Source organism: Gobius niger (genome assembly GCF_951799975.1).
Source record: "Gobius niger genome assembly, chromosome: 6".
In the NCBI taxonomy this organism is placed as follows: domain Eukaryota; kingdom Metazoa; phylum Chordata; class Actinopteri; order Gobiiformes; family Gobiidae; genus Gobius; species Gobius niger.
The window spans coordinates 22781376-22796966 of record NC_136857.1 but is presented as its reverse complement, the minus strand read 5'-3'; the positions used below and the strand labels follow the sequence as shown (position 1 = coordinate 22796966).

At 41.6% G+C, this 15591-nt stretch overlaps 1 protein-coding gene across 2 annotated transcripts in view; it reads left to right on the top strand.

Annotated features, from left to right (window-relative positions):
- The window catches only part of sema3h (sema domain, immunoglobulin domain (Ig), short basic domain, secreted, (semaphorin) 3H), a 71715-nt gene that overhangs the window by 13060 nt on the left and 43064 nt on the right, over positions 1-15591 (top strand). For both annotated transcript variants that reach the window (XM_079557834.1, XM_079557833.1), the window contains exon 2: positions 12743-12897. In XM_079557834.1, the coding sequence (XP_079413960.1) occupies positions 12743-12897 (155 nt within the window). The remainder of the gene's footprint in view (positions 1-12742; positions 12898-15591) is intronic.

The following is a 15591-nucleotide window of genomic DNA, read 5'->3' as shown; positions in this document are numbered from 1 at the left end:
TACAGAAGAACATCCAAGTTCCTCACAAAAGGGTCTGACAACTGAACCAGTGACCTACTTGGTAACCACTCTGCCACTCACGCCTCTCCCAGCAGCCCTCTTTCTCACAGCGGTCTGTTCAGATTAAGTCTGCATAATTGCTTCAATAGTTGTTGCAGATAACACGGTGTTTATGGCGGAAGTGTGCCCCGGTTTCCTCCTTGTTTCCCCCCGAAGCAGTTTTTGTCGGTGGGACTCAGACAGACCCAAGTCCCCTGGGCTCTAGGTCCGGACCAGTGTCTCGCATGGAGTTCACCCAGAGCTATAACATTCAAAGGGCCTGTGTCTGAGGGAGCAGATATGAAAGGACTAATACAATGTGGGTGGATCCTCCATTATTTTATCTTTCTTTGCCAATTGCCTGATTGTGGGTGCTGAAATTCCATTAACTATGGCTCAGGTTGGGTATGCCTTAGACAATGGTTTGTTGGTTGTTTTGTCGACTTCATTATCCTCTGCATTCAACCAGTGCCTCACTTGCCTCACTTGTGGGCGAATATTGCACAGTGCCCAACGAGTGGGACCCATCTCCATATCTCTGCCTGTCGTTGAACAATGGATGAAAAAGGAGGGAACCCATACAACCTGTCAGCCCTCACTCAGAGAGCTCAGTAATCCAGCCCACAACATCCCAAAAAGGAAAGTCAGTCGGAGTTTTCTCATCATCTGCTGTTCATGTTGGTTGTCGCAACATTTAAAATTTACTGCCAATATCGTCCCTCGCTAAATCAGCCCCGGTTTGAGTAGATGGAAGCTGACAGTTTGTTTATGAGCTGCCGTCTGTGACTGTACTTTTTTTCACCCATTAATTTATGATGATTTATGAGTTTGATGGGATTAGTTTACTGTGGAATAATTAGGAAGTGCCGGATCTAATTACTTCAAGCTCCGGAGGCTGTTTGACAGTTTGGGATGAAAATTTAAACCTTCCATGAATTATCGTTATGTAAATTGTTAACAAAGACTCTTGCATGCGTCGGTTTCCTCTGCACTTCAACCTGTTGACTGTTTTATCTGTCTGGAGCCAACACTGGGGTTAACAGGGGCTGCGACCTTTGCCCCAACACAATTGCCCTTTGACCCCTGTCAGAGTGAATCAAAGAAAGTCGGGGTGAATACATTAGGGCACTGAGACATAATCTCTATGGAGGCCCCAGTGGACTGAATGGCCTCTTTATATTGAATCAGGGGGTAAGGTTTGTCCTTGGTGCTGGTAAAGTCTGATAGGGTCTGGTGAAATCTGATAGAGTCTGGTAGGAGCTAATGATGTCTGGTAGGGTCTTCATGAGTCTGTTAAGGTCTGGCAAAGTCTGGAAGATTCTAAAATGCTCTGTTGGTAAAGCGTTTGTCCATCAGCCTGGCCAGCCATACTCACTTCTCTCTCTTCTTTCTATTGGAAAGAAAGAAAGAAAGAAAGTCTCCAGTTTAGAACAAACACTCTGGTGTGCCAGGCTACTTGTCCACTGATTGAAAGATTGGTGGGAATGCTCTTGGAGAAGGCTTCACCAACATCAATGTGAATGTTGGTTGGATGTGAGCGCTTGATGGTGGTTAGGGAAGCTCTTGGCACAGGTTGGTAGGTACGTTTCCGTCAGTCTACCCCAGAGCCGCTGTGGCAACAACATTACTATGAGAAAATAAATAATGTAAAGCACTTTGGGTGTCTTGCAAAGTAGGGTCCGCTAAAGTCTGCTAAGGTCTGGCAGACTTTTGTAACTTCTTGTAAAGTCTTGTGAGGTCTGTGAAAAGAGATTTTGATTGAAGGGCAGTGGCAGTTGGTGAAATACGTTGCTTCTTTTTTCGCGGAATGAAACTTTGTCAACTAATTATCTGCTCTGGGTCTTGGAGGGGCCCAGTAAAGCAACAATTTATCTATATTTCTCTCCTCCCCTAAAACCCAAAGTTCTGTTGTCAATTACATGTTTGGAATGTGTCCAGATCGAGACGATTTGGACACGTGTAGAGGAGGGGTGGTGGATCTATGGGGCAGGGGGATGCTGAGGTTACAGTTGACAGGAAAAGGAGGCCTAGAAGAAGGCTTAAGACGAGATTTACAGATTCAGTGAAAGAGGACATGAAGTTTACTTGTGTGAGAAGAGGATGGGGAGGATACAGTTCGATGGAGTGGAAAGCGACTGCTGTGTTGTGCCAGTTCATCTCTGTTTTCTGAATGACCTTTGGCAGAAGTCCATAACTCCATCTATTATTGATCCTCATCCATTATTTATTCATTCAACATTTCAACTTTGGTTCAGTGCTTGTCTGTCTGGGTTTTTCGATCTTCGACTGCTACAAAAAATACTTCGTGGCGTGCAGGGTACAAGTTATTGCCCAATCTTGGAAGAAAATGACTTCTTAAACACTTTGACGAGTAATTTTGCCCATTTCTATCGACAGAACTGGACCATTGCTTGTGATCTCTTTTTTTCCCCCCCATCTCCCACAAAATGAAATTGGATTGCTTCTCCAACTTGTCGCTGAATAGATGATTGGTTTGAGGAGTGGAGTGACTTAAAGGAAATCAATTTTAATCAGAGTTCGGTGGAGAAGTGTCTGGGGAGAGAGAGGCGACAAACGGCTCCAAGTCGATACGTGAATCAACAACCAACTGACGGAAAGATGAAACTGAAAAAGGAGTGAGATTTTGGGGAATCTTAAATCGAAGAGTGACCTTGAAGTAAAGATTAGTCAGGTCTAAATTGACAGTTTCTCTGAGTCTGACACTTAATCTGAAGATGCCAGGCTTTTTTTTTTTTAACATGCTTTTGATTTTGGTATTGAGTGCCAAATTAATCGCAGTAGAATGGGAATGGCTATTTTAATGGTCACAATTAGCTCATGGCAAAGGCTGCACATAATAGGTAGTTAGGTACAGCAAAGTGCCCTAATAACAACAAATAGTATTTCTCATTGGGATTTCTCATGTGTAAAACTTGCCTATCCTGTGAATCTTGAGGTACAGTGCCTGATCAAACAATAATCACGACAAAATTAAAAAGACACACACTTATATTTGTTTGAACCACCTTTAGTTTCAATTGGCTTGTTGCACGGTACGGCTTGCTAGTTCCTCCGACATGAAGTTGTGAGCGCCAGTACTTCCTGTCTGTATTCTTTTCCTGGGATAATTATCATATTTTCTAAAGATTATGTTGTGGCAGTGAGTTCCATGGTAGATGATCATTTACTGTGTGTTCAAATCTTGATGTAGCGAGTTCAGAAGAGACACTGGTGATCATAAAGGATTGATAGTTTGTCTTGAAGCTAAAGGCTAACATGCTATTAAAAAAAATGATTAAAAGGCACTGTTTCAAATTGTATAATGCATGAAATGAATGTTAGCCTTTGGCTTCAAGACAAACTCACTGATCCTTATAAACATAGACCTCTCCTCTACGGAAATATTTACACTGTACAGCAACTCGTTCACCTGCAGTAAGTGATCATCTACCAGGAGCTCACTGTCCACCACAGAATCTCTAGGAAATGCGATGATTTGAATGGGTCTAAGCTAATCTTAATGGAAATTAATACAAACAGAAAGTTCTAGCGCCCACAACTTCAGCTCAGAGGAACTAGCGTAGCCACATTGTGCAACAAGCCAATTACAGCATGCATTCGCTGTGGCATTATTTCCATAAGCTTTGGCAATGTGAAAAGATCCAGTGCTGCATTCATCACCAAGATCTTGTATTGATGATGGGAGAGTGTGACCACTGCCCAAAGCATTCTCTAGCACATCCCAAAGATCTGGACTCTGAGGCGGCCAATCCATGTGCGCAAATGATCATGATCCCTGACTTGCTCTTTCACAACATGAGCCCGATGAATCCTGGCATTGTCATCTCAGAATACGCTCGTGCCATCAGGGTAGAAGAAATCCATAGATGGAATAACCTGGTCATTCAGGATGTTAAGGTCGTCAATTGACCTCATTCTTTAGGCGTAGAGTGTTGCTGAACCTGACCAAATGCAGTGACCCCAGATCAGAACAGTTTGTTGAATCCATGTGGCGACAGGCAGTGTATCTTAGAATATGTATGTGCTTTGTTTTTGCTTTTCTAAGGATTATTGTATTGTAGGTCTACCTCTATAACCTTTCTCAGTGGTGTATTACCATGCTACACCAAACTTACTCCACTTTCAATGTGATGTGGGTCAAACATTCATCAGTTTGAGTTTTTGGGCAAAAAGCCAGAACCCACTTTCCCCAAACTCACACATCACTAATGACACAGACCTGCTCCAACCTGCTCCCACTGCTACTGGTCCTAAAGAGTCCTCCTGACGTCTCTCCTATTTTGCTTCCCCTTATCCTTCCTAGTTCCTACATTCCTTGGTCATGACTCTGTGCTAAAGTTACAATTGAGTTACGTTTAACGCACTGGCTGTTTTTCAGTCTGACTGCCTTCATTCATGATTCATACATTTAACTGATTTAGGGCTCATTTAGGAGGAATTTCCAACTAATTACTGTGTCACAGTTACTGCATCTGTTTACACGTTTCATACTGTACTGTAGAAGCAGAAATAACACATTCTTGGAAATCAGCTCATTTGTTCATTTATTGTTCAATCTTTTTAATTAAGCGTTGGTACGTTTATGCAGCCTGGCATCCAGAATGATACCCCTCTGTATATTTTGTACATGGGGATGTCAGTCTAGGCAGGAAAACGAAAACGGATCCGTGCGATCAGATTTGTTTACATGCGTCACTTTTGGGAGAGCCAAGAGCTTTTTCCTTATCTTAAATGATCAAAAACACATCGACAATAGGTGATTTTTGTGATTCATAATCCTGTTCGAATATAAACACAGAACCGCTAACAACTGATTGGTTTACTCCGCTTCCTTATTGCGTTTGTTCCGCTCTGTAAATGTAGTTGATGCCAACTCTAACCAGATGTGCCAGCATTTGAATTTGGTAGCACGACGGTTAGCGCTCGTGCCTCACAGCAAGAAGGTCCTGGGTTCGACAGGGCCTTTCTGTGAGGGGTTTGCATGTTCTCCCCGTGTCTGCGTTGCCTGGCTCTGCCATGCTATTCCCCTATTCCCTTCCTCGACTACTTCATCCATGATTTGTTTTTGGCTAATAACTTCTGCGCGTGCCACTGTTGATTGAACTACAACATAACGGCGAGTGTGTCAATTCTCTGTGATGGTCATAATTGGTTGGCTAGGCCTTAGTTGCCAGTCAGCCACTTGTTTACCGTCCAGACCTTCTTTCGCGCAGAAAAGAAGTGGGTGTGGTTTACCAGGCTTGTGTCTGTGTAGGTTTCCCCTACCACTAAAACATGTACAATTGGTTAATCCTCCAGCCAGGTGTTCCAGACCATTAGTCTGGCTCAACATCTCGAGATGAGTCCCCGAGCGTCAGCCCACGCTTGCTGCTCCCTGCTCCTACAGGTTGCCCCAGAGGCATTGAGACATTGATTAATAAAGTATAACACAACTCACAGCGGTGAGTTGTGTTATACTGGATTTTATGTTATACTTGTATGTGTCAAATGCCCACCATTAACACTGGCAAAATGCAATTGAACATAAGGTTTTAGAAAACCACCTGCCCTACGTTCTTAACAGTTCGCTCTGTTAAACACTAATTAGGGATTAAGTTAAGTTAAGGGATCAAGATTTGGCAACATGAAAATGCATGAATACAAGAACACATACGAACAGGGAACAACACTGTCACCTCTCGGGGTAAAAAAACTAGCACTCGTTCCACATGAACACAGCAGAAACTACAGAATTCACAGGTTGTTAGACCTCATGGGAGTTTTCACCTAAATGATAGCAGTCTTTGCAATTTTCTGATTGTGACCATTTGAGTTACAATCTCTTTCTAACTACTCAGTCAGTACCACCCTTACTGTTTTAAATGACATCTCTCCAGCCGCAATTTAATTCAGCGATGATCTCAAGCTTTACTGTGAAGCATTTAGGCTTTTGAATCCACCATCTGAAAAGCTTTTTCTATCAGCCACTACCACCAACCATGCTGTGGACCCACGAGAGCAGAGCGGAGATTTATTGAGCTGCAGTGAAAGTGTGTTTGTTTGGCTCTCATTTATTTTAGTCCCAACACATGTCTCTGACTCACAGCTCACTGTCTGTTTCAGTTCTGTGCAAATGCTCTTCTTATGTCTGTGGAGGGAGCTTTCTCTCTTCCTCCAACCAAGTCTAAACCAGAAACCTACAGCCAGACCAGCCGCCCAACCCAGTCCTGCATGAGTCTGACAAAACTTAGCCAAGAAATTGAACAGTCAAAATATCGATTGACTGTAAGTATGACCTCTCCATCTCCAGAGCTTAAGCTGCATAGCCAACTGTGGATATTCTTTAGGTTGATGTTGTGGGTAATGGTTCAATTGAAAGAGAGGTGGCAGGGACAGCCACCTCTCTTTCTCTCTCTGTTGGTGTTGAACGTTGTAAAAGTGCTTAAGGATTTAAGTGAGTTTGACAACTTGTGATGGCGAAATGTCACCATCATCTATGTAAAGATCTGTCATCAAGCATCTCAAAGACTACAGCTCCTGGTCTATGGTGGTCAATGTTGGTCCAACAGTTGATGTTGCAACAGGCTGTTATTCTCCTTCTATATGATTGCTACACAAATGATGTGTATTGAATCCACAGACAGGAAGCATCTGGTGTGGGGCCATTAATTTAATGAGATACCCAGATAGTCACTGGCTTATTTGTAGACATCCTTGTTTCCTGTGATCATTGTCCATTTATGATCATTACGTGCTTGAAAAATATAAAATGGTGACACTTCTGACAAGTTTTGCTAATGCGATTGTGTTTGCAGTAAGTATGAAACAGAACATATTTGCAGAGGTAAATATCCATGTATCGCATATAGCTGTTTCAAGATATAAAACCTAAATAGTGTATTTTGTTATTGGGAGTATTTTACCATCCAGCTTCCTTATCTGAATGTGGTCTTTTGTTTGAATCAGTCTGTATCCTTCACTGGAAGTGTTTTGCAGCTGATTTAAAGGGAAGCGACAGAAGTTTTTGTGTGCTGAGCCAAACCTGAAGCGCTCACTGTGGAGAGAAAGAAAAACCTTTAGTATAAAAGTCATTCAAGCTCAAAACACTGGGGACAAGCTCCTGCTATCAATGAGGTTTGTGTTACAGAATGAAGAGAGTTTGAGTGGCAGGAGCATAAAAAATGTTCGGATGACACTTTAGAAGCTGGGAATTACTTGATATCGTTCTATAACTAATTCTACTGTATTTAGCAAAATATATAGAAGCAGAAAAGCACTCACTTTGAGAAAAAATGACAAAACTTTATTTTTCAAAGTTCACTTAATTTTACTGTTGTGTTGCTCCAGTCATAACACAAAGCTCATTAAAAGGTTCCACCTCATGTTTTTGGCCTAGATCCAAACACCCTTCACTAGGTGTAATAGCGCGATATCACAACAGACAGGAGTCAGACTCTTCATTTTAATAAGCCACTCTCTCTCTCATGTGTCATGTGTTTATAGATTTGTTAGAGGCGCTGTGCAAAAATGTTTTCACCAAAAGTGGTGCACGCATTTCTATTGATGGCACTCATAGACTTTGCTAAAGCCATTTCCATGTCGTCATATTGCATACTGCCAAAGCATTTCTCCTACATTCACCATTAATGTGAGTTCAGAGATGGCCGGTGTGTTTGTGTGTTTTTGTTTCTGTATATTTTACAATCCAAAGAGGATCATTTGCTGCGTTTGACTCATCCTTCAAACAGTGACAACCTGTCAGGAGCAGTGGGTGCCATCTCTACATCTTAGTTAGGGGTCAGGGGCACCGAGCAGGATAATTACCCAACTGTGAATGTCTTCAGACATAAAACATGCTCCATTCTCACATCAACCCAAACATCTGTTGACCTGTCTGAGTGATTTAGTAACCCACTGAGTAGTTTTGCAAATCGGCAGAAACTTCCCCATAAATTTCCCAAAATTTTGAAGGGAACATTACCTTGAAAATCATTTGGATAATTTCAATAAATTCAAATTTCTTCCGCAAAATTAGAGTAAGGTCTTTGAACCTTTAAACATGCATTTTGATTGATGTCATACCCACTCTGACCCATACAAGAGGCCCCACATCGACCTGCCAAAACACACAACACATAATCCTCAACTTTATTAAACCTAAATTCGCTTTAATACTCTGTCTAATAAGCGGTGGGACAAATTGCAAAGTTTTATATGATGTGATTGGTTAAATTCGCCTCTTACTATCTCAGACCATGATATGTTCGATGAGTGGGCTGAGCCTGTGTCAGACACAGAGCTGCATTAAACAGAAAAGACAATGATCTCTGCAGACTGGCACATGGCACGGACACAACCTGTTTCCTGCCATCCCCCCGATCAGGGGGCTAGTGTTAGGACCAGGGTTAGTTATCACTAATCAGGATATAATTAGGGTTTAATAACGGCAAATGTAATGTTTCACTCACACAGATCTCACACATATTTTTAGAAAGTAGAAGGTCTTGGCAAATTTAGAATGAGTCTATTTTTTCATTTCTGAAAGCTCTTCTTTGTGTTGGACATAAAACACTGTCCATTTGAAACCCTGGTGTCAGACATGGCAATAATGATTTCTTTGACACGTTTCATCTCTCTGCTGTAATAGATGTTTTTGTGTAAAACTTTAATAATCAGATTGTTATGCTGCAGCTTATATCAGTCTGTAAAGAAGCAACTTTAAGTTGTGTTGATTCCCATTAATTACCATTGACAAATTCCCAGAATGTTTTAACCCTACCACCCAGACACGGAGGAGGGCCACCTGGTCAAGGAATACAGCATGGGACAATACTGAAGACACATTTCAGCAGATTAGAGTTCAATGTGTTCACATTTCATAACACATTTGTTGCACAATGGGAAAAATAATACATCTAAAAATGTGGTTATGGAAATATAATTTGTGTCACTGGAAAACTATGTGTTGGAGATGCCTGTAATACGCTTCTATTTCAATGTCAAAATGGCCCGTCTCGGAAAATGTTGACAGATGTAAGAGCTAAGCTTCAACTTCACTGTATTTTTCCAAAATAGGCCCATTGATGTGAAGTATTTAGCATTGTAGCAGCTACAAGCTACCAGTAACAAAGGAAACAAACTTGCTGTGAGACGAGAGTGCTATAAAACACACCGTGCCAGTAACTTATTGGCACTGAGGGAACAATGGTGTAAAGCATCGCGAGCAAAGCGGTCAACCAAGTGAGCCAAAGAGTTGCACAGTGTAGATTTGACTAAAGACAGAGAGGAGGAACGATAAGTGGTTAAAATGGACCAAAATGTCATTTAAGATCAAAAGAAGAGCGAAGGCTGCAGACATTTAGGTGGTGCTGCAGAGAAAATGTCAAGAGCAGATGAAGGCAGCGAGAGGAGGTGGAACGATATGATCGATATGAGCAGATCTGACGGCAGCGAGGGAGGCTGATGGACAGGTGCGTGGGAGAGAGCGATTATAACAGCGTGCAGGTGATGGATGGGTAAAGGACAGGTGTGGAGGGGGGACTGGAAAGAGGGAGAGAGATGTCGAGGTTAAAGTGGAGATGAAAGCGAGTTGGCAGACGAGAAATGCTTTTTCGGGCGATGACTGAAAAGGGCGTAAAAGGTTGTCAAAAATGTGTTGTACAAATGGGCTTTCATTGAGCGTAGCATAATTAGAATCACTGACACTATGAGTTCAATCAAGTAGAAATGATAAACGACTGCGAGAACCCAATATGGCATTCAGTTCATTCATCAGTGCAGTGAATGTAGTGTTGGTAGAGAGACAGGCTTTCGTAAGATTGTCGGTCACTCATGTACCACTCCGTCCTTTTCCTAAGTCTGTGTGAAGCTTTTTCCTTCACGCTTTTCACTTTCCTTCAACGTCAAGTGTTTTGTTTGCGCATTAAACATTCTCCTGACGTCTATCACAGAAAAGCTCAAATTTTCAATACCCCTTGCCCCCTAAAAAAAACCTGCTGGGGTCTGTATAATGGCTGTTTGTTTCCCTTTGGAGAGCGTTACAAAGAAAACATTTATTTTTTATTCGTAAGAGACAGACACTCGGAAACAGAGCCAACAAATAATTGGTTGAAAAGCCCAGACACTTGTTCATTTAGTTCTTTGTTTTTCGCCGTAAATCCCTTGAATGCGGCGTGAAGGAGGTTTGTTAAAACGAGGAGCAAACAGGGGAGTAGACTGGCACCACCGCTGTGACTAATGCACCAGACTGGATTAGGGACGTAAATTGTTCTAATGTGGAAATGGGACCACAGACAGGCAGCTTTTAAGCATTTCTGTTTGTCTCTTTTTGTAGTTTTACGAGGGAAATAGTTCCCTGACAGACTGAAGAAAGTAATTTCAAAAACTGCTCCATTGATTTGGACGCAATGTTATTTTTTGGTTAGTTTACTCTACCCACTTCTGAAATTTGCCAAATACTGGATCGGTTTTCTTTCGCCCACAGCTTAACAGCTCCTATTTCGTACAATACATATACAGGCTTTTTAATTACGTTCTAGACAGGTATGTCTTGGTATGTCATGTTTTATAACTTAGAAATGTTCTAAAAAGTACATTTAAACAGGAATTCTTAGACATCCAGGTAGATATAAAAAACAAAGTCTATAAATCAATAGACATTTTTTAATTGAGTTTTTTAGTCCTTTACAATTACTGCAGTTATTTAAGCCTGTGATAAGGAAGAGGACCCACCCACGGTAAAACGATGTCACGTGTCATGAGGCAAACAGTAAAGGCTGAAGAAAAAGCGTCCAAAAAATACATTAAGTCAGTGGTTGGTTAAATAATCCGATGTGCAGAAAGCAAATCTTGTCCATTTTAGCATGATAATTGTGCAACATTGCCGAAGGAAGAGTCCCAAAAGAACCACGAGCAGCCGCGCTTGTTTCCTCTCGGTAAAAACGAAAGTGAGCGCATGGAAATCAGCTGATCGGTTCATTCATTTGTTTAGGTCACTCTTTGTAATTTTAGTTCATGAACAGATCAGAGGGAATAATCTTCTTATAGAATCCCTCCACTTTGCTTCCTTTAGATATGGCTAGTATTCTAGTGCCTATTTATCATTTTAAAATCAGTTTTAAATACAGTATTGTTTTTTTTTTTACATATTAGGGTAAAAACTTCAATTAAAGATGACATAATTTGAATGTTCAATAGGTTTTCAATTAAAGCAACCCTCAAATAAATACAAAAATGTAGTCTTAGTACTCGTTTTTTTCTTCCTTATTTTCTGTAATCGAGAATAATCGCAAAATATATATCAGAATAATCAATAGTCCCTCGTGACATCCCTGGTATAAGAGCGATCGCGATGTCGTCACATCCGTTGGCCGTGGTAGGCATTTTACGTTTTCATATTTGATTAAAACTTGATTCAAATCCTATGATCGGCAAAAACAATGTCCATAAACAGGGCATTGCTTCTCTTGCGCTGTAACAGATCTAACACTTTATAAAAAACGTGTAGAGACCTGGATGCATCTACTGTTGCCGACCATTCACCAAAACATCCGGCGAAAATTGCGGAAGTAAACAATAACAGCGACCGCTCGTATTGTCTAATCTGGACAAATGGACTAATTATATGAATGACAAATTGATGTCATACAACAGGACCTTTTTGTACCTTTGTAAGTGTCTATCATGTTGCATCGTGTCTCATCAGGTTCTCAAATTTAGTTGCACCTCTCTCGATCTTCAGATTCTCCTCTGGTGCGTCGTCAGTCTCCACAAACCTAAGCACTTGTGTAACGTCCCTAATAGCTCCTTGAACCTCTGCCAATGCCCCCATGTCCCTCCTCTGTCCACACTAATATTCTCCGAGTCACTTCCAGCAGAGCCGTTTCATGCCTGTTTATTGCGTATGCTGCTCCCAGCGTGTTCTTTGAGGTACTTCTCTGTCATTACCGCTTCCTGAACAAGATAAATACATGTTTTATGAAGTGCTCCGCTGCGGCCTCTCATTCAGAGCATCTCTGAGCCATAATTTATCAAATTCTAAACCGTGTTATTTTCATACGATTCTTCCTCAGGGACAACAGATCTGGGTTTGCTGCCGCACAATTGAGGATTTGTGAAGAGCGTAATATGATGGTTGTGGGTTAGACTCCTGATCTGAATGGAATGACCATGTTCTCACAGTTTCAGACTTGATTTTTCATGTGCTCACTGTCTCACATCCAAAGATATCTAGATGTATAAATGGTCTGTAAATGTTGGATGAATATTTAAACTGCTCTTCTGGCCCTTCCGTTTATACTCTGTAACTTCTCGCTATCACATCATCCCCATAACTTTACAATCTGATGTATCGGGGACATACAGTGTGTCATTGTTTCTCCTCATGTTTATTTTCTTTTCTGGACTAGTTTATTTCTCCGGTCCATCTTTTGATTGAGTTTTATCTGGTTTTGCCCTTTATCTACACGGACAAAAGGTCTAAGGGACTTGCAGTCGAGATAAGCGGGCACAATGTGCGTATGAATCATGTGAGAGGAGATTGGTTGGAGACGAAACACTATCAGGCTATTATTGATAACTGTAATGTAAGGTTGTGCAACATTATTATCAGTGCCACTATCTGAACATATTTCAAAGTGAATTATTAAGTTATTGTAATGTGGACCACACTAAATGTACCGTATTGTTGTCCTTTGTTGCACAGATCTGCAGCAGAACGGGCGGATCCTCACGCTTCCCCTAGAGGCCGGGGACGTGCACTCCCTGCTCCCCGACGACGACGGGAAGAAACTGTACGTGGCCATGAAGGACACGCTGCTGGCCACCAACCTGGACGACATCAGCCACGACCCACGCAAGGTGTGCTGCTGAACAAGTGTCAATACAGTTAAAGCCACGCGTTATTTATTTGGTTATTGAGGATTGTCGGTTAATCTAATTTTCCTCAGTCGAATTACGTTGATTTTGGTGTGGGAGTGTGATTCAAAGCAGGAGCCTTATAAGGTAAAAGCAGCCAGACAACTATTGGACACCAGCATAGCATCAGCATACAGTATATTTTCCACATTACCAGGTAACAAACTGGGATATTTAAAGGTGCACTATGCAACCTTTTGCATAAAAAAGTTACTCAGTGGTTCGCTTGGTGCCTTCGCTTTCCATCCAGTGGATCGTATAGATACAGACGGCATCTCGTCATAGAAGAGGGCGTGGCTTCGCCGAGGGGGAAAATAGAATCTTTAGAGAAACACAGTTTTCCACTCTTTTTAGCCATTTTCTGGTGGAATATGAAATTATTTATCACACAAATAAAGTCCAGTGTAATTCAGGCCCATATGGATATTTTCTCACGGCAGATTGTTCAATAGAAGTGAAAAAACAGCAGTTGTAGCAAGCACTAGCTAACCGTTAGCATTAGCCCGATGCTAACATGTAGCATTTTTCAAAATTGTTTTCCCCCTTAACTGTTTTCAAACATGACCATATATGGGCGATTTCAGAGATGCCGTCTGTATCTATGATGCTTCAGGATTAATTCTGTTTTAGTTGTTTTAGGATTTCTGTTGGGTTTTCCAAATGGAATGTGTGCGTAACCATGGATACGGTTCAATCAGCAGTAAAAAAAGAACTAAAAAACAATTGATCCCGGGGCGTCCTACAGGCCATCGGGGTGGAACCTAAAGGCGCCATGCTAACCACCCAAGCATCTGCTGGGTCACTGAAAGACACAAATATGTATTAATATCAACTTTTTTTTAACATTGAAAGTTGCATAGTGCACCTTTAAGTATTTTTCAGTCTTTTTCAGTCTTCATTCAAGAAAACACTGAAAAAAAATATTACAACCGAAAACTAAAACTGAATTTTGCTTTAATAGTCAAAAAATGTGCAGCTCTAAGATCGAAGACTTGGGTGAAACTGTGTTATACTTTGGCTTTTTTGGCCGATGTGCATATTGTGTCCCCTAAAATTGCACTCACAATCATTTCTCTTTCTAAATTGAACCTTAAATAAATGATCTACCGATGAGAAGAGATATTTGCAAGGTTTACCTTTTGCATTTTTTTTTTTTTTTACAAACTAACGTATTTGCAATGTGAGAGAAGAGAAAAAGGGAGGCATAGGAGCAAGGGAAGCCAAAAAGCTGTCCCTACATGTTGTCAAATGAGAAGTGCACACGGTATTCCTTGCAGTTATGCAGTAGAAGGTGAGGCACGGCTCAAACATGCGTCAGGCTGAGATACAGAGCAGATAGAGTGAGCAGAGGAAGGTCACACCCTCAGAGTAAACGCACTAATATCCTCCGATCACTATCTGAAACACTGCGCCACATACTTCTCATTTTACTGCCTCTTTGAAACGGTTAAACATTCACTCATCTTCATCTGTTTGGATCACATTCCGTGACATTCTCTCTGCTAAGTTATGCTCCAAAGAAGTCCTGTCGACTCCTCTCGCGTGGCTCGGCTTTTTTATTCACTTCCACCGTCTTGAGGAGCAAAACCGTCTCTCAATAAAGCCCCAAAAAAAGTTCATGGTTTTAGCTTTTCCAGACGTAATACATTTGCAATTTTCTGCTTTCAGGTCCACTTTATGCCAGCGCTTAATCGCCGCCCTCGGGCTGTTTATTCTCTTCTCTACATCGTTTGGAAAATAGACTGTTTCTTTCATATTTCAAACATTCAAACACATCCTGAATTGTACCATGCAGACTGCGATGATTAAGGTCAGCAATACATTTGCAGCCGTTTATTGTGAAGGTTTCCGATAACAGGGTCCAATGACTGTAGATAGGGGCAGAGTTATTTGACCTAGTGTTAAAATATCCACGGTATGTCTCTACAAATGCTTGGCAAATTAGTTCAGGGATTAACGCAGAGGGCTCGGATACAGATCTGTGAAATTAGCCCAAATTAGGACTATGAAAGTGTATGTTTTTATTCAGGGAAGGAATTTGGTTTATTCTGACGCTCAGATTTGCCGTGTGGAAAACCATAGTCCTATTTTGAACTTTGCTTGGTCTAGTGTCGGTTTAGTCATGTGGATATTTTAGACTTGGCTGTTATGGGTCTTGGGTTAGGTCTAGTGGTTTTCTCGATGCCTATGCTGAATTAGGTCTAGTTTATTCCATCAACCATTGAAGTTATCCCTCGAGGTTATGTGTTTTCTCTCATGGTCACAAAGAAATCTGTTATCGTTCCAATATGTTTAAATGTTTTGTACAAACCGCTGCCTCTGTTTTTTGTTTTTGGATGGATCCCTCGGCTTGTTGTTTTGCCGTCTCGTTCGCTCCATAAGTCTTTCCCCATTGTCCCATCTGACCCATGACTCGCGCCCGTCTCTTTGCCGCACACGAAGCAGACAGTACGGGGGACACAATATATATCGATGCTTATGGGACAGTGTTTTGTGAAGCTCACTGGCCCAAACGCGACGGCGCATTGTCCCCGGGACTGCAGCTGGGGCCGTTCCCACCGGCACACGTCAAAACCGATCAGACCAACATGTGTTTTTATCACGCGCTCATGCTTCAGCTCCTCCCAAACTCGCATG